This window comes from Oncorhynchus masou, chromosome 10, assembly GCF_036934945.1.
Source record: "Oncorhynchus masou masou isolate Uvic2021 chromosome 10, UVic_Omas_1.1, whole genome shotgun sequence".
Taxonomy (NCBI): domain Eukaryota; kingdom Metazoa; phylum Chordata; class Actinopteri; order Salmoniformes; family Salmonidae; genus Oncorhynchus; species Oncorhynchus masou.
In genome coordinates, this window is record NC_088221.1 from 51,154,480 (window position 1) to 51,174,091 (window position 19,612).

Consider the following 19,612-nt stretch of genomic DNA (forward strand, 5'->3'; position numbering starts at 1 on the left):
TGAACTCAGCCAGTCAGCCAGCCAGTCAGCCAGCCAGTCAGCCAGCCAGCCAGCCAGTCAGCCAGCCAGCCAGCCAGCCAGCCAGCCAGCCAGCCAGTCAGCCAGCCAGTCAGCCAGCCTGCCAGCCATCCAGCCAGCCTGCCAGCCAGCCAGCCAATCAGCCAGTCAGCCAGCCAGCCAACCAGTCAATCAGCCAGCCAGCCAGCCAATCAGCCAGCCAGCCAGCAAACCAGCTAGCCAGCCAGCCAGTCAGCCAGCCAGCCAATCAGCGAGTCAGCCAGTCAGCCAGCCAGTCAGCCAATCAGCCAGTCAGTCAGCCAGCCAGCCAGCGAGCAGGCCAGGAACCTTCCCTCCTCTCCCCCCAATTGGCTTTGAGAGGGAGCCAGAGGGGAGGGACCTCTGACCTTCTCATCCAATGGGTTTTGAGAAAGAGACAAGGAGAGAGAGAAACAAGGAAATGCAATTGAAGACAGAGGGAGCAAGTATTTGAGAGCTATACATTTTTTCATAGTCTGTCCAGAAACAACCCCTAGCTGGCTAGAGTCTAGACACTTGTGGAGATCTGAGAGGGAATGATGAGTGCTGATATTGTGAGCGCTCCACCTTGCTCTCTGATAGGCTTGGTAGAATTGTGTCTGTATTGCTTACACCTGTCTAAGTCTCTCAGATCTCCACAAGTGTCTAAGAGACAAGGGGCTAGGGGTTTCTGGACCCCACAACCCTTTGTGTGTGGGGCGGGGGGTGGACCTACAGCACCACACTTGAGGCTGATTGGATGTTACATTCCATTGCTGCACCCACACAGATGTTCACAGGTGTAAGCAGGACTAACCTACGAGGCTGATCAGACCGGTCTGGGTAGCTGCAGACAGTGAAAGTATATACAGTTGAAGTCGGAAGTTTACATACACCTTAACCAAATACATTTACACTCAGGTTTTCACAATTCCTGACATTTAATCCTAGTAAATATTCCCTGTTTTAGGTCAGTTAGGATCACAGTCAGAATAATAGTAGAGAGAATGATTTATTTCAGCTTTTATTTCTTTCAACACATCCCGGATGTTCTATAGGATTGAGGTCAGGGCTTTGTGATGGCCACTCCAATACCTTGACTTTGTGGTCCTTAAGGCATTTTGCCACAACTTTGGAAGTAGACTTGGGGTCATTGTCCATTTGGAAGACCCATTTCCGACCAAGCTTTAACTTCTCTGACTGATGTCTTGGGATGTTGCTTCAATATATCCTCATGATTTTCCTTCCTCATAATGCCATCTATTTTGTGATGTGAACCAGTCCCTCTTGCAGCAAAGCACACCCACAACATGATGCTGCCACCCCCGTGCTTCACGGTTGGGATGGTGTTCTTCGGCTTGCAAGCCTCCCCCTTTTTCCTCCAAACATAACAATGGTTGTTATGGCCAAACAGTTCTATTTTTGTTTCATCAGATCAGAGGACATTTCTCCGAAAAGTACAATCTTTGTCCCCATGTGCAGTTGCAAACCGTAGTCTGGTTTTTTTCATGGTGGTTTTGTAGCAGTGGCTTCTTCCTTGCTGAGCAGCCTTTCAGGTTATGTCGATATAGGACTCGTTTTACTGTGGATATAGATACTTTTGTACCTGTTTCCTCCAGCATCTTCACAAGGTCCTTTGTTGTTCTGGGATTGATTTGCACTTTTCGCACCAAAGTACGTTCATCTCTAGGAGACAGAACGAGTCTCCTTCCTGAGCGGTATGACGGCTGCGTGGTCTCATGGTGTTTATACTTGCGTATTATTGTTTGTACAGATGAACATGGGACCTTCAGGCGTTTGGAAATTGCTCCCAAGGATGAACCAGACTTGTAGTGGTCTACAATTTTTTTTCCGAGGTCTTGGTTGATTTGGTGTAATTCCAGAATGAGTACGTGACTAGAGCAGAATGACATCGTGTAATTCCAGAATGAGTACGTGACTAGAGCAGAATGACATAGTGTAATTACAGAATGAGTACGTGACTAGAGCAGAATCACATCGTGTAATTCCAGAATGAGTACGTGACTAGAGCAGAATGACATGGTGTAATTCCAGAATGAGTACGTGACTAGAGCAGAATGACATGGTGTAATTACAGAATGAGTACGTGACTAGAGCAGAATGACATGGTGTAATAACAGAGTGAGTACGTGACTAGAGCAGAATGACATGGTGTAATTACAGAATGAGTACGTGACTAGAGCAGAATGACATGGTGTAATTACAGCACCCTGTATTTGGTCCTCTGGTACAGATATCCATGAGATCCCATAGCTGCCATCAGTTCTTAGAATGTAAATTCTGACTTCATCACTTCCTGCCTGTGTATTCTCTCTTGACTGTCGGGTCTGTGAAGGTGACTTAGCTTCTCTCTCTGTGCCCCGTCACTGCTGACACACCCTTAAAGTCACCTAAAGGTTTCAACGTCACAGCAATAACATAGTGACAGGCCCTGACCTTTAACTGAATAGCTCCTTAAGGAGAGATGATGGCTCATTAATTGTTTAGTCTGGGCAGACGGTAGTGGGAGACAGAGGTGGGAGAGGGGAGGGAGAGAGGAGAGAGAAGGGGGGAAGAGAGGAGATGGAGAGAAGGGGGAAGAGAGGAGGAAGGGAGGAAGAGATGAGAGAGGGGGAAGAGAGGAGGGAGAGATGGGAAGGGGGAAGAGAGGAGGAAGAGAGGAGAGGGAGGAAGAGAAGAGGGAGAGACGAGAGAAGAGGGGAAGAGAGGAGGAAGAGAGGAGGGAGAGAAGAGGAGGAAGAGAGGAGGGAGAGACGGGAGAAGGGGGGAAGAGAGGAGCGAGAGAGGAGAGAAGGGGGGAAGAGATGAGGAAGAGGGGAGGGAGAGATGACTGAGCTAGGAAGGAGAGAGGAGAGAGGGGGAGAGAAGAGAGACGGAGATGACTGTCAGGTTGTGGAGCAGGTAGAGGACTGACTAAGGACTCCTATCTTGATGAGCTCTTAAATCTTGAATTGATGTCAGTGCATGAAAACTTAAGCTACAGCAGTGGATTCAGCCCTTACTGACTGACTGACTCTGTTTCACTGACTGACTGACTCTGTTTCACTGACTGACTGACTCTGTTTCACTGACTGACTGACTCTGTTTCACTGACTGACTGACTCTGTTTTACTGACTGACTGACTCTGTTTCACTGACTGACTGACTCTGTTTCACTGACTGACTGACTGACTCTGTTTTACTGACTGACTCTGTTTTACTGACTGACTGACTCTGTTTTACTGACTGACTCTGTTTTACTGACTGACTGACTCTGTTTCACTGACTGACTGACTCTGCTTTACTGACTGACTCTGTTTTACTGACTGACTGACTCTGTTTTACTGACTGACTCTGTTTTACTGACTGACTCTGTTTCACTGACTGACTGACTCTGTTTTACTGACTGACTGACTCTGTTTTACTGACTGACTGACTCTGCTTTACTGACTGACTCTGTTTTACTGACTGACTGACTCTGTTTTACTGACTGACTCTGTTTTTACTGACTGACTCTGTTTTACTGACTGACTGACTCTGTTTTTTCTGTTTTACTGACTGACTGACTCTGTTTTACTGACTGACTCTGTTTTTGACTGACTGCTTTACTGACTCTGTTTCACTGACTGACTGACTCTGTTTTACTGACTGACTGACTCTGTTTTTACTGACTGACTCTGTTTCACTGACTGACTGACTGACTCTGTTTCACTGACTGACTGACTGTTTTTCACTGACTGACTGACTCTGCTGACTTGACTCTGTTTCACTGACTGACTGACTCTCTGACTGACGACTCTGACTGTGTTGGTACTGATGCTTCTCTCTCTCCCTCCTCCCAGGTCTGTCTGGGGGTTAATTGCAGTTTCAAAGGGCAACAGATTGATACAGTTTAAATACAGTTTAATGTCAAAACCAACCGGTGGCAGCTGGAGCTACTATTTCATGTCTGGGTTTATTCATTTCCTAATATATTAAAAATGGCTCCCTCTCACATATATTTATATATTTTTATAGGGTGCTGAAGTAGCTGTGTGATTAGCGCTTCTCTTCACGTATTGGCCAATTAATTAAGTCTTGAACTGTAAAGAGTAATTAAAACTAATGAGGTCTGACAGTCATTAGTCCTGTAGTTCCTACACTGTAATGATGCTAGTAAGGACTGACAGTCATTAGTCCTGTAGTTCCTACACTGTAATGATGCTAGTAAGGACTGACAGTCATTAGTCATGTAGTTCCTACACTGTAATGATGCTAGTAAGGACTGACAGTCATTAGTCATGTAGTTCCTACACTGTAATGATGCTAGTAAGGTCTGACAGTCATTAGTCATGTAGTTCCTACACTGTAATGATGCTAGTAAGGACTGACAGTCATTAGTCATGTAGTTCCTACACTGTAATGATGCTAGTCAGGTCTGACAGTCATTAGTCATGTAGTTCCTACACTGTAATGATGCTAGTAAGGACTGACAGTCATTAGTCCTGTAGTTCCTACACTGTAATGATGCTAGTAAGGACTGACAGTCATTAGTCATGTAGTTCCTACACTGTAATGATGCTAGTCAGGTCTGACAGTCATTAGTCATGTAGTTCCTACACTGTAATGATGCTAGTAAGGACTGACAGTCATTAGTCATGTAGTTCCTACACTGTAATGATGCTAGTAAGGACTGACAGTCATTAGTCCTGTAGTTCCTACACTGTAATGATGCTAGTAAGGACTGACAGTCATTAGTCCTGTAGTTCCTACACTGTAATGATGCTAGTAAGGACTGACAGTCATTAGTCCTGTAGTTCCTACACTGTAATGATGCTAGTAAGGACTGACAATCATTAGTCCTGTAGTTCCTACACTGTAATGATGCTAGTAAGGACTGACAGTCATTAGTCATGTAGTTCCTACACTAGAATGATGCTAGTCAGGTCTGACAGTCATTAGTCCTGTAGTTCCTACACTGTAATGATGCTAGTAAGGACTGACAGTCATTAGTCATGTAGTTCCTACACTGTAATGATGCTAGTAAGGACTGACAGTCATTAGTCCTGTAGTTCCTACACTGTAATGATGCTAGTAAGGACTGACAGTCATTAGTCCTGTAGTTCCAACACTGTAATGATGCTAGTAAGGACTGACAGTCATTAGTCCTGTAGTTCCTACACTGTAATGATGCTAGTAAGGACTGACAGTCATTAGTCATGTAGTTCCTACACTGTAATGATGCTAGTAAGGACTGACAGTCATTAGTCATGTAGTTCCTACACTGTAATGATGCTAGTAAGGACGGACAGTCATTAGTCATGTAGTTCCTACACTGTAATGATGCTAGTAAGGACGGACAGTCATTAGTCATGTAGTTCCTACACTGTAATGATGCTAGTAAGGACGGACAGTCATTAGTCATGTAGTTCCTACACTGTAATGATGCTAGTAAGGACTGACAGTCATTAGTCCTGTAGTTCCAACACTGTAATGATGCTAGTAAGGACGGACAGTCATTAGTCATGTAGTTCTTACACTGTAATGATGCTAGTAAGGACTGACAGTCATTAGTCCTGTAGTTCCAACACTGTAATGATGCTAGTAAGGACGGACAGTCATTAGTCATGTAGTTCTTACACTGTAATGATGCTAGTAAGGACTGACAGTCATTAGTCCTGTAGTTCCAACACTGTAATGATGCTAGTAAGGACGGACAGTCATTAGTCATGTAGTTCCTACACTGTAATGATGCTAGTAAGGACTGACAGTCATTAGTCCTGTAGTTCCTACACCAGCACTACTGATACAGATAGACACACAACACTACTAATACAGATAGACACCAACACTACTGATACAGATAGACACCACCATACTGATACAGATAGACACCACCATACTGATACAGATAGACACCAACACTACCGATACAGACACCAACACTACTAATACAGACACCAACACTATTAATACAGACACCAACACTACTAATACAGATAGACACCAACACTACTGATACAGATAGACACCAACACTACTAATACAGACACCAACACTACTAATACAGACACCAACACTACTAATACAGATAGACACCAACACTACTGATACAGATAGACACCAACACTACTAATACAGATAGACACCAACACTACTGATACAGATAGACACCAACACTACTGATACAGATAGACACCAACACTACTGATACAGATAGACACTAACACTACTGATACAGATAGACACCAACACTACTGATACAGATAGACACCAACACTACTGATACAGATAGACACCAACACTACTGATACAGATAGACACCAACACTACTGATACAGATAGACACCAACACTACTGATACAGATAGACACCAACACTACTAATACAGATAGACGCCAACACTACTGATACAGATAGACACTAACACTACTGATACAGATAGACACCAACACTACTGATACAGATAGACACCAACACTACTAATACAGATAGACACCAACACTACCGATACAGATAGACACCAACACTACCGATACAGAGACCAACACTACTAATACATATATATACATATATATTTGTATGTTTGTTAAAACTGCTTTTTGTAAGTAATTAACTGTCCTCTCCAAATTCAGCTGGAATATTGCCCTAGAGGATTTAACAAATGTGACTGGTTACAGACAGACATTGACAAGTCTCGTCAGACACCTGCACAGAGTATCAGATCTCAACACCAACAACAACGGTTTCAGATAGTTGATTAAATGTTTGTTGTTGGACGCAGGACAAAATGGAGGACTGTCACCCTAACACCTGCACAGTTAGACCAAGCACTACTGACACAGCCCACCAATCAAGATGACTCATGGAGACTCACAACACAGCCCAGCAGGTAGTGGTGGGTGATTCCTCCAGCCAGACCACCCTGATGTGATGAGGTAGTGGTAGGTGATTCCTCCAGCCAGACCACCCTGATGTGATGAGGTAGTGGTGGGTGATTCCTCCAGCCAGACCACCCTGATGTGATAAGGTAGTGGTGGGTGATTCCTCCAGCCAGACCACCCTGATGTGATGAGGTAGTGGTGGGTGATTCCTCCAGCCAGACCACCCTGATGTGATGAGGTAGTGGTGGGTGATTCCACCAGCCAGACCACCCTGATGTGATGAGGTAGTGGTGGGTGATTCCTCCAGCCAAACCACCCTGATGTGATGAGGTAGTGGTGGGTGATTCCTCCAGACAGACCACCCTGATGTGATGAGGTAGTGGTAGGTGATTCCTCCAGCCAGACCACCCTGATGTGATGAGGTAGTGGTAGGTGATTCCTCCAGCCAGACCACCCTGATGTGATGAGGTAGTGGTGGGTGATTCCACCAGCCAGACCACCCTGATGTGATGAGGTAGTGGTGGGTGATTCCTCCAGCCAAACCACCCTGATGTGATGAGGTAGTGTACATCAGTTCCTTTACGTCGGCCACGGGGCAACTCTCTCACAAACACACCCAGTACGCCATCATTCTGCTGGTCTCCATAAGGACTGGTTTTATCCTGTTAGCATTCTTTAAACAGTTTGCACAAGGCCATGTGCTCTGAGATCGTTTCCAGCTGTGTTGAACTTGAGAGAAGAGACAAGAGAGCCCAGAGAGAGTGGTGTGTGTGAGTGTGTGAGTGAGACCAGTGAGTGAGTGAGTGAGTGGTGAGTGAGTGCTTCTGCCAGACCGTCTGTGTGTTGGCAGTACTGTGGCTTCCTTCTATGCCAGACCACCCTGAGAGTTGAGGAGAGAGAGAGAGACTTTAAAACTCTATAAACGTACACTCAGAAGCAAAAAAACACAGTACAACAGCAAGCAGCTGACACTAATTGAGGAGTCCATAAACACAAACACCTTCTGGCAAAATTGGGAAAAACTAAAAAAAATCTATATGGACAACCCATTTTAAAACACTCTACAACACCGTTCACATTGACACAAATGCAGAACAACGCCAAATTCATGAGAAGTTGGGATGGATTAGCCAGAAAAGCTGATGTATAAAGGACAATCAAAATCCACTGGACTCCCCAATTACTGACCAGGAGCTCTATAAGAAACTAAACTATTACTGACCAGGAGCTCTATAAGAAACTAAACTGTTACTGACCAGGAGCTCTATAAGAAACTAAACTATTACTGACCAGGAGCTCTATAAGAAACTAAACTATTACTGACCAGGAGCTCTATAATAAACTAAACTATTACTGACCAGGAGCTCTATAAGAAACTAAACTATTACTGACCAGGAGCTCTATAAGAAACTAAACTATTACTGACCAGGAGCTCTATAAGAAACTAATCTATTACTGACCAGGAGCTCTATAAGAAACTAAACTATTACTGACCAGGAGCTCTATAAGAAACTAAACTATTACTGACCAGGAGCTCTATAAGAAACTAAACTATTACTGACCAGGAGCTCTATAAGAAACTAAACTATTACTGACCAGGAGCTCTATAAGAAACTAAACTATTACTGACCAGGAGCTCTATAAGAAACTAAACTATTACTGACCAGGAGCTCTATAAGAAACTAAACTATTACTGACCAGGAGCTCTATAAGAAACTAATCTATTACTGACCAGGAGCTCTATAAGAAACTAAACTATTACTGACCAGGAGCTCTATAAGAAACTAAACTATTACTGACCAGGAGCTCTATAAGAAACTAAACTATTACTGACCAGGAGCTCTATAAGAAACTAAACTATTACTGACCAGGAGCTCTATAAGAAACTAAACTATTACTGACCAGGAGCTCTATAAGAAACTTCAGGCCCTCAAATTTAAGAAGGCCTGCGGACCTGATGGTATCCTAAATGAGATGCTCAAACTCACTAGTGCAACATTTCAATTGGCTATATTAAAACTGTTTCATTTGATCCTGAGTGTAGGTTATCTCCCTGACATCTGGAATCAAGGACTCATAACCTCAATCTTTAAGAACGGAGACAGATTTGACCCGAACAATTCCAGAGGCATTTGTGTGAACAGTAACCTAGGGAAGGTTTTCTGTAGTATTATCAATGTAAGAGTTCTAAACTTCCTTAATAAACACAATGTCTTGAGTAAAAGCCAAATTGGATTTATACCAAAACATTGCACCACTGATCATATTTACACCCTGATAGATAAACATGTCCACCAAAATAATACCAAAATATATGCTGGCTTTATCGACTTCCAAAAAGCATTTGATTCTATTTGTTATACAAAGTTATTGAAAGTGGTGTAGGGGGTAAAACATATGACATAATTAAATCAATGTATACTGGCAAAACGTGCAGCATTGAAATTGGTAAGAAAATAACAGAATTCTTTAACCTCTAGCATCGAGCAATCCCATATCCGGGAGCGTAATTATAGCCTCAAGCTCATTACCATAACGCAACGTTAACTATTCATGAAAATCGCAAATTAAATGAAATAAATATATTGGTTCACAAGCTTAGCCTTTTGTTAACAACACTGTCATCTCGGATTTTCAAAAAATGCTTTTCAACCATAGCTACACAAGCATTTGTGTAAGAGTATTGATAGCTAGCATAGCATTAAGCCTAGCATTCAGCAGGCAACACTTTCACAAAGCATTCAAATAAAATAATTTACCTTTGAAGAACTTCGGATGTTTTCAATGAGGAGACTCTCAGTTAGATAGCAAATGTTCAGTTTTTCCAAAAAGATTATTTGTGTAGGAGAAATCGCTCCGTTTTGTTCATCACTTTTGGCTAAGAAAAAAAAAAGAAAATTCAGTCATTACAACGCAAACTTTTTTCCAAATTAACTCCATAATATCGACAGAAACATGGCAAACGTTGTTTAGAACCAATCCTCAAGGTGTTTTTCACATATCTTTCGATGATAAATCATTCGCGGCAGTTGACTTTCTCTTCTGAACCAAATGGAAACATGCATGCACCTGGATATTACACAATAGTTTCGACGGAGGACACCGAGCGGACACCTGGTAAATGTAGTCTCTTATGGTCAATTTTCCAATGATATGCCTACAAATACGTCACAATGCTGGAAACACCTTGGGGAAACGACAGAAAGTGTAGGCTCATTCCTTGCGCATTCACAGCCATATAAGGAGACATTGGAAAACAGCGCCTCCAAAATCTGGCTCACTTCCTGTATGAAATTTCATCTTGGTTTCGCCTGTAGCATTAGTTCTGGGGCACTCACAGACAATATCTTTGCAGTTTTGGAAACGTCAGAGTGTTTTCTTTCCAAAGCTGTCAATTATATGCATAGTCGAGCATCTTTTTGTGACAAAATATCTTGTTTAAAACGGGAACGTTTTTCATCCAAAAATGAAATACTGCCCCCAGAGGTTCAAGAGGTTAACCAGGTGCGGGGCCTTCGCCAAGGTTGTAATCTGAGCCCTGCACTCTTCAATATTTCCATCAACGAATTGGCCACTATTCTAGAAAAATCCTCAGCCCCTGGTGTTAGTCTCCACAATTCAGAAGTTAAATGACTACTCTTCACAGATGACCTGTCACCCACAGCACATGGCAGTACTGCCAGACCTGGGCCCTGGGAGTAAACCCCAAAAAGACTAAAATAATGATTTTCCAGAGAAGATCCAGATCTCAGGGAATTAGACCAAAGTTCTCAATTGCTACAAAATATATAGAGTACTGCACAGACTACAATTACTGAGGTTTAAATATATAGAGTACTGCACACACAACAATTACTTAGGTTTAAAAAATAAGCTCAACTGGACACCTTAATGAGGCAGTGAATGAGCTAAGAGAGAAAGCACCCAGGGCATTCTACGCCATTTAAAAGCAAATTCAAATTGAAATACCTCTTAAAATTTGACTAAAACAAATTGAATATGTCATTGAACCAATTGCACTTTATGGCAGCGAGGTTTGGGGTCCACTTGCAAAACAAGATTTAATCAAATGGGACAAACACCCCATTGAAACCCTGCATGCAGAGTTCTGTAAGATTCTCCTACATGTCCAGAGGAAAACTACAAACAATGCATGCAGGGCAGAATTAGGCCAATATCCACTAATAATAAAAATTCAAAAAAGAGCAATTAAGTTTTGGAAACATCTAAAATACAGTGACCCCCTCTCATATCATTACCAAGCCCTGCAATGCCAAGAGCTGAGCAAAGAAAAGTCCCCTCATCCAGCTGGTCCTGGGGCTGAGTTCACTAACCTGTTCTACTAACGCACTGAAGTCTCAGTCCCCTCATCCAGCTGGTCCTGGGGCTGAGTTCACAAACCTGTTATACTAACACATCTAAGCCTCAGTCCCCTCATCCAGCTGGTCCTGGGGCTGAGTTCACTAACCTGTTCTACTAACACACTGAAGCCTCAGTCCCCTCATCCAGCTGGTCCTGGGGCTGAGTTCACTAACCTGTTCTACTAACACACTGAAGCCTCAGTCCCCTCATCCAGCTGGTCCTGGGGCTGAGTTCACTAACCTGTTCTACTAACACACTGAAGCCTCAGGACCCTCATCCAGCTGGTCCTGGGGCTGAGTTCACTAACCTGTTCTACTAACACACTGAAGCCTCAGGACCAGAACATCCAATCAATCAGGATAAACCAAGTTACAACACAGTTAAAACAAAACCATATTACTTATTGGGAAACACAAGCACAAGCACACAGCAAAATGCCCTAAATGGACAGTACACTGTGGCTAAGTTTTTGACCATGGTTACTGATCAAAACCTTAGAAAAACCTTGACAAAGTACAGGCTCAATGAGCACTGCCTTGCCATTGAGAAAGGTAGACACAGCAGAACCTGGCTCCCTGTAGAGGAAAGGCTGTGCAACCACTGCACCACAGCAGAACCTGGCTCCCTGTAGAGGAAAGGCTGTGCAACCACTGCACCACAGCAGAACCTGGCTCCCTGTAGAGGAAAGGCTGTGCAACCACTGCACCACAGCAGAACCTGGCTCCCTGTAGAGGAAAGGCTGTCCAACCACTGCACCACAGCAGAACCTGGCTCCCTGTAGAGGAAAGGCTGTCCAACCACTGCACCACAGCAGAACCTGGCTCCCTGTAGAGGAAAGGCTGTCCAACCACTGCACCACAGCAGAACCTGGCTCCCTGTAGAGGAAAGGCTGTGCAACCACTGCACCACAGCAGAACCTGGCTCCCTGTAGAGGAAAGGTTGTGTAACCACTGCACCACAGCAGAACCTGGCTCCTTGTAGAGGAAAGGCTGTGCAACCACTGCACCACAGCAGAACCTGGCTCCCTGTAGAGGAAAGGTTGTGCAACCACTGCATCACAGCAGAACCTGGCTCCCTGTAGAGGAAAGGCTGTGAAGCCACTGCACCACAGCAGAACCTGGCTCCCTGTAGAGGAAAGGTTGTGCAACCACTGCATCACAGCAGAACCTGGCTCCCTGTAGAGGAAAGGCTGTGCAACCACTGCACCACAGCAGAACCTGGCTCCCTGTAGAGGAAAGGCTGTGCAACCACTGCACCACAGCAGAACCTGGCTCCCTGTAGAGGAAAGGCTGTGCAACCACTGCACAACAGCAGAACCTGGCTCCCTGTAGAGGAAAGGCTGTGCAACCACTGCACCACAGCAGAACCTGTCTCCCTGTAGAGGAAAGGCTGTCCAACCACTGCACCACAGCAGAACCTGGCTCCCTGTAGAGGAAAGGCTGTACAACCACTGCACCACAGCAGAACCTGGCTCCCTGTAGAGGAAAGGCTGTGCAACCACTGCACAACAGCAGAACCTGGCTCCCTGTAGAGGAAAGGCTGTGCAACCACTGCACCACAGCAGAACCTGTCTCCCTGTAGAGGAAAGGCTGTCCAACCACTGCACCACAGCAGAACCTGGCTCCCTGTAGAGGAAAGGCTGTGCAACCACTGCACCACAGCAGAACCTGGCTCCCTGTAGAGGAAAGGCTGTGCAACCACTGCACCACAGCAGAACCTGGCTCCCTGTAGAGGAAAGGCTGTGCAACCACTGCACCACAGCAGAACCTGGCTCCCTGTAGAGGAAAGGCTGTCCAACCACTGCACCACAGCAGAACCTGGCTCCCTGTAGAGGAAAGGCTGTGTAACCACTGCACCACAGCAGAACCTGGCTCCCTGTAGAGGAAAGGCTGTCCAACCACTGCACCACAGCAGAACCTGGCTCCCTGTAGAGGAAAGGCTGTGCAACCACTGCACCACAGCAGAACCTGGCTCCCTGTAGAGGAAAGGTTGTGTAACCACTGCACCACAGCAGAACCTGGCTCCTTGTAGAGGAAAGGCTGTGCAACCACTGCACCACAGCAGAACCTGGCTCCCTGTAGAGGAAAGGTTGTGCAACCACTGCATCACAGCAGAACCTGGCTCCCTGTAGAGGAAAGGCTGTGAAGCCACTGCACCACAGCAGAACCTGGCTCCCTGTAGAGGAAAGGTTGTGCAACCACTGCATCACAGCAGAACCTGGCTCCCTGTAGAGGAAAGGCTGTGCAACCACTGCACCACAGCAGAACCTGGCTCCCTGTAGAGGAAAGGCTGTGCAACCACTGCACCACAGCAGAACCTGGCTCCCTGTAGAGGAAAGGCTGTGCAACCACTGCACAACAGCAGAACCTGGCTCCCTGTAGAGGAAAGGCTGTGCAACCACTGCACCACAGCAGAACCTGTCTCCCTGTAGAGGAAAGGCTGTCCAACCACTGCACCACAGCAGAACCTGGCTCCCTGTAGAGGAAAGGCTGTACAACCACTGCACCACAGCAGAACCTGGCTCCCTGTAGAGGAAAGGCTGTGCAACCACTGCACAACAGCAGAACCTGGCTCCCTGTAGAGGAAAGGCTGTGCAACCACTGCACCACAGCAGAACCTGTCTCCCTGTAGAGGAAAGGCTGTCCAACCACTGCACCACAGCAGAACCTGGCTCCCTGTAGAGGAAAGGCTGTGCAACCACTGCACCACAGCAGAACCTGGCTCCCTGTAGAGGAAAGGCTGTGCAACCACTGCACCACAGCAGAACCTGGCTCCCTGTAGAGGAAAGGCTGTGCAACCACTGCACCACAGCAGAACCTGGCTCCCTGTAGAGGAAAGGCTGTCCAACCACTGCACCACAGCAGAACCTGGCTCCCTGTAGAGGAAAGGCTGTGTAACCACTGCACAACAGCAGAACCTGGCTCCCTGTAGAGGAAAGGCTGTGCAACCACTGCACCACAGCAGAACCTGACTCCCTGTAGAGGAAAGGCTGTCCAACCACTGCACCACAGCAGAACCTGGCTCCCTGTAGAGGAAAGGCTGTGCAACCACTGCACCACAGCAGAACCTGACTCCCTGTAGAGGAAAGGCTGTGAAACCACTGCACCACAGCAGAACCTGGCTCCCTGTAGAGGAAAGGCTGTCCAACCACTGCACCACAGCAGAACCTGGCTCCCTGTAGAGGAAAGGCTGTGCAACCACTGCACCACAGCAGAACCTGTCTCCCTGTAGAGGAAAGGCTGTCCAACCACTGCACCACAGCAGAACCTGGCTCCCTGTAGAGGAAAGGCTGTGCAACCACTGCACCACAGCAGAACCTGTCTCCCTGTAGAGGAAAGGCTGTGCAACCACTGCACCACAGCAGAACCTGGCTCCCTGTAGAGGAAAGGCTGTCCAACCACTGCACCACAGCAGAACCTGGCTCCCTGTAGAGGAAAGGCTGTGCAACCACTGCACCACAGCAGAACCTGGCTCCCTGTAGAGGAAAGGCTGTGCAACCACTGCACCACAGCAGAACCTGGCTCCCTGTAGAGGAAAGGCTGTGCAACCACTGCACCACAGCAGAACCTGTCTCCCTGTAGGGGAAAGGCTGTGCAACCACTGCACCACAGCAGAACCTGTCTCCCTGTAGAGGAAAGGCTGTGCAACCACTGCACCACAGCAGAACCTGTCTCCCTGTAGGGGAAAGGCTGTGCAACCACTGCACCACAGCAGAACCTGGCTCCCTGTAGGGGAAAGGCTGTCCAACCACTGCACCACAGCAGAACCTGGCTCCCTGTAGAGGAAAGGCTGTGCAACCACTGCACCACAGCAGAACCTGTCTCCCTGTAGAGGAAAGGCTGTGCAACCACTGCACCACAGCAGAACCTGGCTCCCTGTAGAGGAAAGGCTGTGCAACCACTGCATCACAGCAGAACCTGGCTCCCTGTAGAGGAAAGGCTGTACAACCACTGCACCACAGCAGAACCTGGCTCCCTGTAGAGGAAAGGCTGTGCAACCACTGCACCACAGCAGAACCTGTCTCCCTGTAGAGGAAAGGCTGTGCAACCACTGCACCACAGCAGAACCTGGCTCCCTGTAGAGGAAAGGCTGTGCAACCACTGCACCACAGCAGAACCTGGCTCCCTGTAGAGGAAAGGCTGTGCAACCACTGCACCACAGCAGAACCTGGCTCCCTGTAGAGGAAAGGCTGTGTAACCACTGCACCACAGCAGAACCTGGCTCCCTGTAGAGGAAAGGCTGTACAACCACTGCACCACAGCAGAACCTGGCTCCCTGTAGAGGAAAGGCTGTCCAACCACTGCAACACAGCAGAACCTGGCTCCCTGTAGGGGAAAGGCTGTGTAACCACTGCACCACAGCAGAACCTGGCTCCCTGTAGGGGAAAGGCTGTGTAACCACTGCACCACAGCAGAACCTGGCTCCCTGTAGGGGAAAGGCTGTGTAACCACTGCACCACAGCAGAACCTGGCTCCCTGTAGAGGAAAGGCTGTGCAACCACTGCACCACAGCAGAACCTGGCTCCCTGTAGAGGAAAGGCTGTGCAACCACTGCACCACAGCAGAACCTGGCTCCCTGTAGAGGAAAGGCTGTGCAACCACTGCACCACAGCAGAACCTGGCTCCCTGTAGAGGAAAGGCTGTCCAACCACTGCACCACAGCAGAACCTGGCTCCCTGTAGAGGAAAGGCTGTCCAACCACTGCACCACAGCAGAACCTGGCTCCCTGTAGAGGAAAGGCTGTGCAACCACTGCACCACAGCAGAACCTGGCTCCCTGTAGAGGAAAGGCTGTGCAACCACTGCACAACAGCAGAACCTGGCTCCCTGTAGAGGAAAGGCTGTGCAACCACTGCACCACAGCAGAACCTGGCTCCCTGTAGAGGAAAGGCTGTGTAACCACTGCACCACAGCAGAACCTGGCTCCCTGTAGAGGAAAGGCTGTGCAACCACTGCACCACAGCAGAACCTGGCTCCCTGTAGAGGAAAGGCTGTCCAACCACTGCACCACAGCAGAACCTGGCTCCCTGTAGAGGAAAGGCTGTCCAACCACTGCACCACAGCAGAACCTGGCTCCCTGTAGAGGAAAGGCTGTCCAACCACTGCACCACAGCAGAACCTGTCTCCCTGTAGAGGAAAGGCTGTGTAACCACTGCACCACAGCAGAACCTGTCTCCCTGTAGAGGAAAGGCTGTGCAACCACTGCACCACAGCAGAACCTGTCTCCCTGTAGAGGAAAGGCTGTGCAACCACTGCACCACAGCAGAACCTGGCTCCCTGTAGAGGAAAGGCTGTGTAACCACTGCACCACAGCAGAACCTGGCTCCCTGTAGAGGAAAGGCTGTGTAACCACTGCACCACAGCAGAACCTGAGACACTCTCTAATATAAAACAATTAGAGAGTGTAATTTCCCCAAATTTGAAACCCTTATTCAAGGTTTCAAAAACCTCTGATGAGGATAGGCTACCCGTCCTGTTGGGGGAGGACGCAGAGAGCTGTGGGTTGGCAGCGCACTACATTGTTGCCTGCCATAAGATGAGGGACAGTGTCTGACAGACCAATCAACATGCACATGTCCTCTACTGTATACTTATTGTTATTGTTGAATGTGTGGTTATTTTGACACTTGGTTATAATTGTTACTGTTGTCCCGTTGACAATTTGATTCTCATTTTTATTTATTTTATATTGTAAATATCCCACATAAGCTTTGGCAATATGTACATTGTTACGTCATGCCAATAAAGTGAATTGAATTGAATTTAATTTAATTGAGAGAGAGAGAGAGAGAGAGAGAGAGAGAGAGAGAGAGAGAGAGAGAGAGAGAGAGAGAGAGAGAGAGAGAGAGAGAGAGAGAGAGAGAGAGAGAGAGGTGGAAACTGAGCTGCACTTCCTAACCTCCTGCCCAATGTATGACCATATTAGAGAGACATATTTCCCTCAGATTACACAGATCCACAAAGAATTCGAAAACAAATCCAATTTTGAAAAACTCCCATATCTACTGGGTGAAATTCCACAGTGTGCCATCAGAGTAGCAAGATTTGTGACCTGTTGCCACGAGAAAAGGGCAACCAGTGAAGAACACTCACCATTGTAAATACAACCCATATCTATGCTTATTTATTTTATCTTGTGTCCTTTACCATTTGTACATTGTAAAAACACTGTATATATATATATAATATGACATTTGTAATGTCTTTATTGATTTGAAACTTCTGTATGTGTGATATCTACTGTTAATATTTATTGTTTATTTCACTTTATATATTATCTACCTTACTTGCTTTGGCAATGTTAACACATGTTACCCATGCCAATAAAGCCCCTTGAATTGAATTGAATTGAGAGAGAGAGGGAGAGAGAGAGAGAGAGAGAGAGAGACAGAGAGAGACAGAGAGAGACAGAGAGAGAGAGAGACTGTTCTGTGGTGCAGACAGGCAGAGTGAGACTGAGGACGACAGTATAAAGCAGAGGTCTAATTTCCGTTGAACCTCGTGTACGATTGTACGATAAAGTTAATTTTCCTCTCTGCTCTTTTCTCCTCTCTATAGAAATGACTACTCTTCCTGACACTGCCACAACCCCCCTGCCTAGACTAGAGGAGACCACCGCTGCCTCGAGAGGACCAGGTACACGCTGTAACACACGCACACAGGGCTACAGGGCCTCAGCGTGGTGTAAGGCTCAGACACGTATTGATCACGATCTGTCTGATCAGCATCATTGATTGAGCTACCTGTCCTGTGCTCCAATGAGGATGTGGTTAGTCCACTGTGTGTGCGCTGGATTTGTGCTCTTGTGTGTTTTCAACTAATAGCAGCGTAAACTGACGCTCCGTCCCAGAAATGAGCTGTCTCTCTTCTAACATTATAATGCTAACATTATGCCGCTAACATTATGCCGCTAACATTATGCCGCTAACATTATAATGCTAACATTATGCCGCTAACATTATGCCGCTAACATTATGCCGCTAACATTATAATGCTAACATTATGCCGCTAACATTATAGTGCTAACATTATGCCACTAACATTATAGTGCTAACATTACGCCGCTAACATTATAATGCTAACATTATGCCGCTAACATTATAGTGCTAACATTAAGCCGCTAACATTATAATGCTAACATTATAATGTTAACATTATGCCGCTAACATTATAGTGCTAACATTATGCCGCTAACATTATACATTTACATTTAAGTCATTTAGCAGACGCTCTTATCCAGAGCGACTTACAAATTGGTGAATTCACCTTCTGACATCAGTGGAACAGCCACTTTACAATAGTGCATCTAAATCATTTAAGGGGGGGGGTGAGAAGGATTGCTTTATCCTATCCTAGGTATTCCTTGAAGAGGTGGGGTTTCAGGTGTCTCCGGAAGGTGGTGATTGACTCCGCTGTCCTGGCGTCGTGAGGGAGTTTGTTCCACCATTGGGGGGCCAGAGCAGCGAACAGTTTTGACTGGGCTGAGCGGGAACTGTACCTCCTCAGTGGTAGTGCTAACATTATGCCGCTAACATTATAATGCTAACATTACGCCACTAACATTATAATGCTAACATTATGCCGCTAACATTATAATGCTAATATTATGACGCTAACATTACGATGCTAACATTTTGCCACTAACATTACAATGCTAGCACTATGCTGCTAACATTATAATGCTATTATTATGCCGTTAACATTATGCCGCTAACATTATAATGCTAACATTATGCCACTAACATTATAATGCTAACATTACGCTGTATGTGTGTGTCTCTGCTTCTCTCTTCTCTGCTGATTTCTGAGGGGTGATTCCAGGGTGTAGGGCTCCATGCTGATGAGGCTAACTGTAGCTAGCATTAGCCCAGCACTCCTGTTGTTTAATCTATAATCTAGACCTCTATCAGTAGGTGTCAGGGCTCAGCGCTAATGCTGCATGCTAATCTCTAACAAGCCTCATTCAAGGCCATGGGTGTGAGTTCTCCCAAAAGGAGTGTAGGAAACTTGGAACTAACAGCACCGTGGTAGGAACTAGGCTAAATGTAATGGGTTTAACTTATCTTGTTATCTCTCTCTCTCCTTTTCACTCTCTACCCCTCCTCTTTAGGCACTACTGTGTGGTCTATGGGCGGTCTGTGTGACTTTGAGTCCAGTCTGTGTGGCTGGATCCCAGACAGCATGTCAGAGCTGAGCTGGTCTCTCCACAGCGGCAGCCTCTCGTCTGGTCTAACACCCAGTCTGGATCTACCTCTCTCCCTGCCCAAAGACGGTCAGTACCGCTCACATTTACAGTCATCTGGTCATCACTGGATAGGAGACACACTGACATTTATAGAGAGACGACAGCTGGTTTTATCATGGTCATCTGGTC

General features: G+C 46.3%; 1 protein-coding gene across 1 annotated transcript in view; it reads left to right on the forward strand.

The window, feature by feature from the left end:
• nrp2b (neuropilin 2b) overlaps positions 1 to 19,612 on the forward strand; it is a 222,397-nt gene that overhangs the window by 136,305 nt on the left and 66,480 nt on the right. Inside the window, 2 exon segments of the mRNA XM_064976976.1 lie at positions 17,797 to 17,874; positions 19,349 to 19,510. Coding sequence (XP_064833048.1) covers positions 17,797 to 17,874; positions 19,349 to 19,510 — 240 coding nt within the window.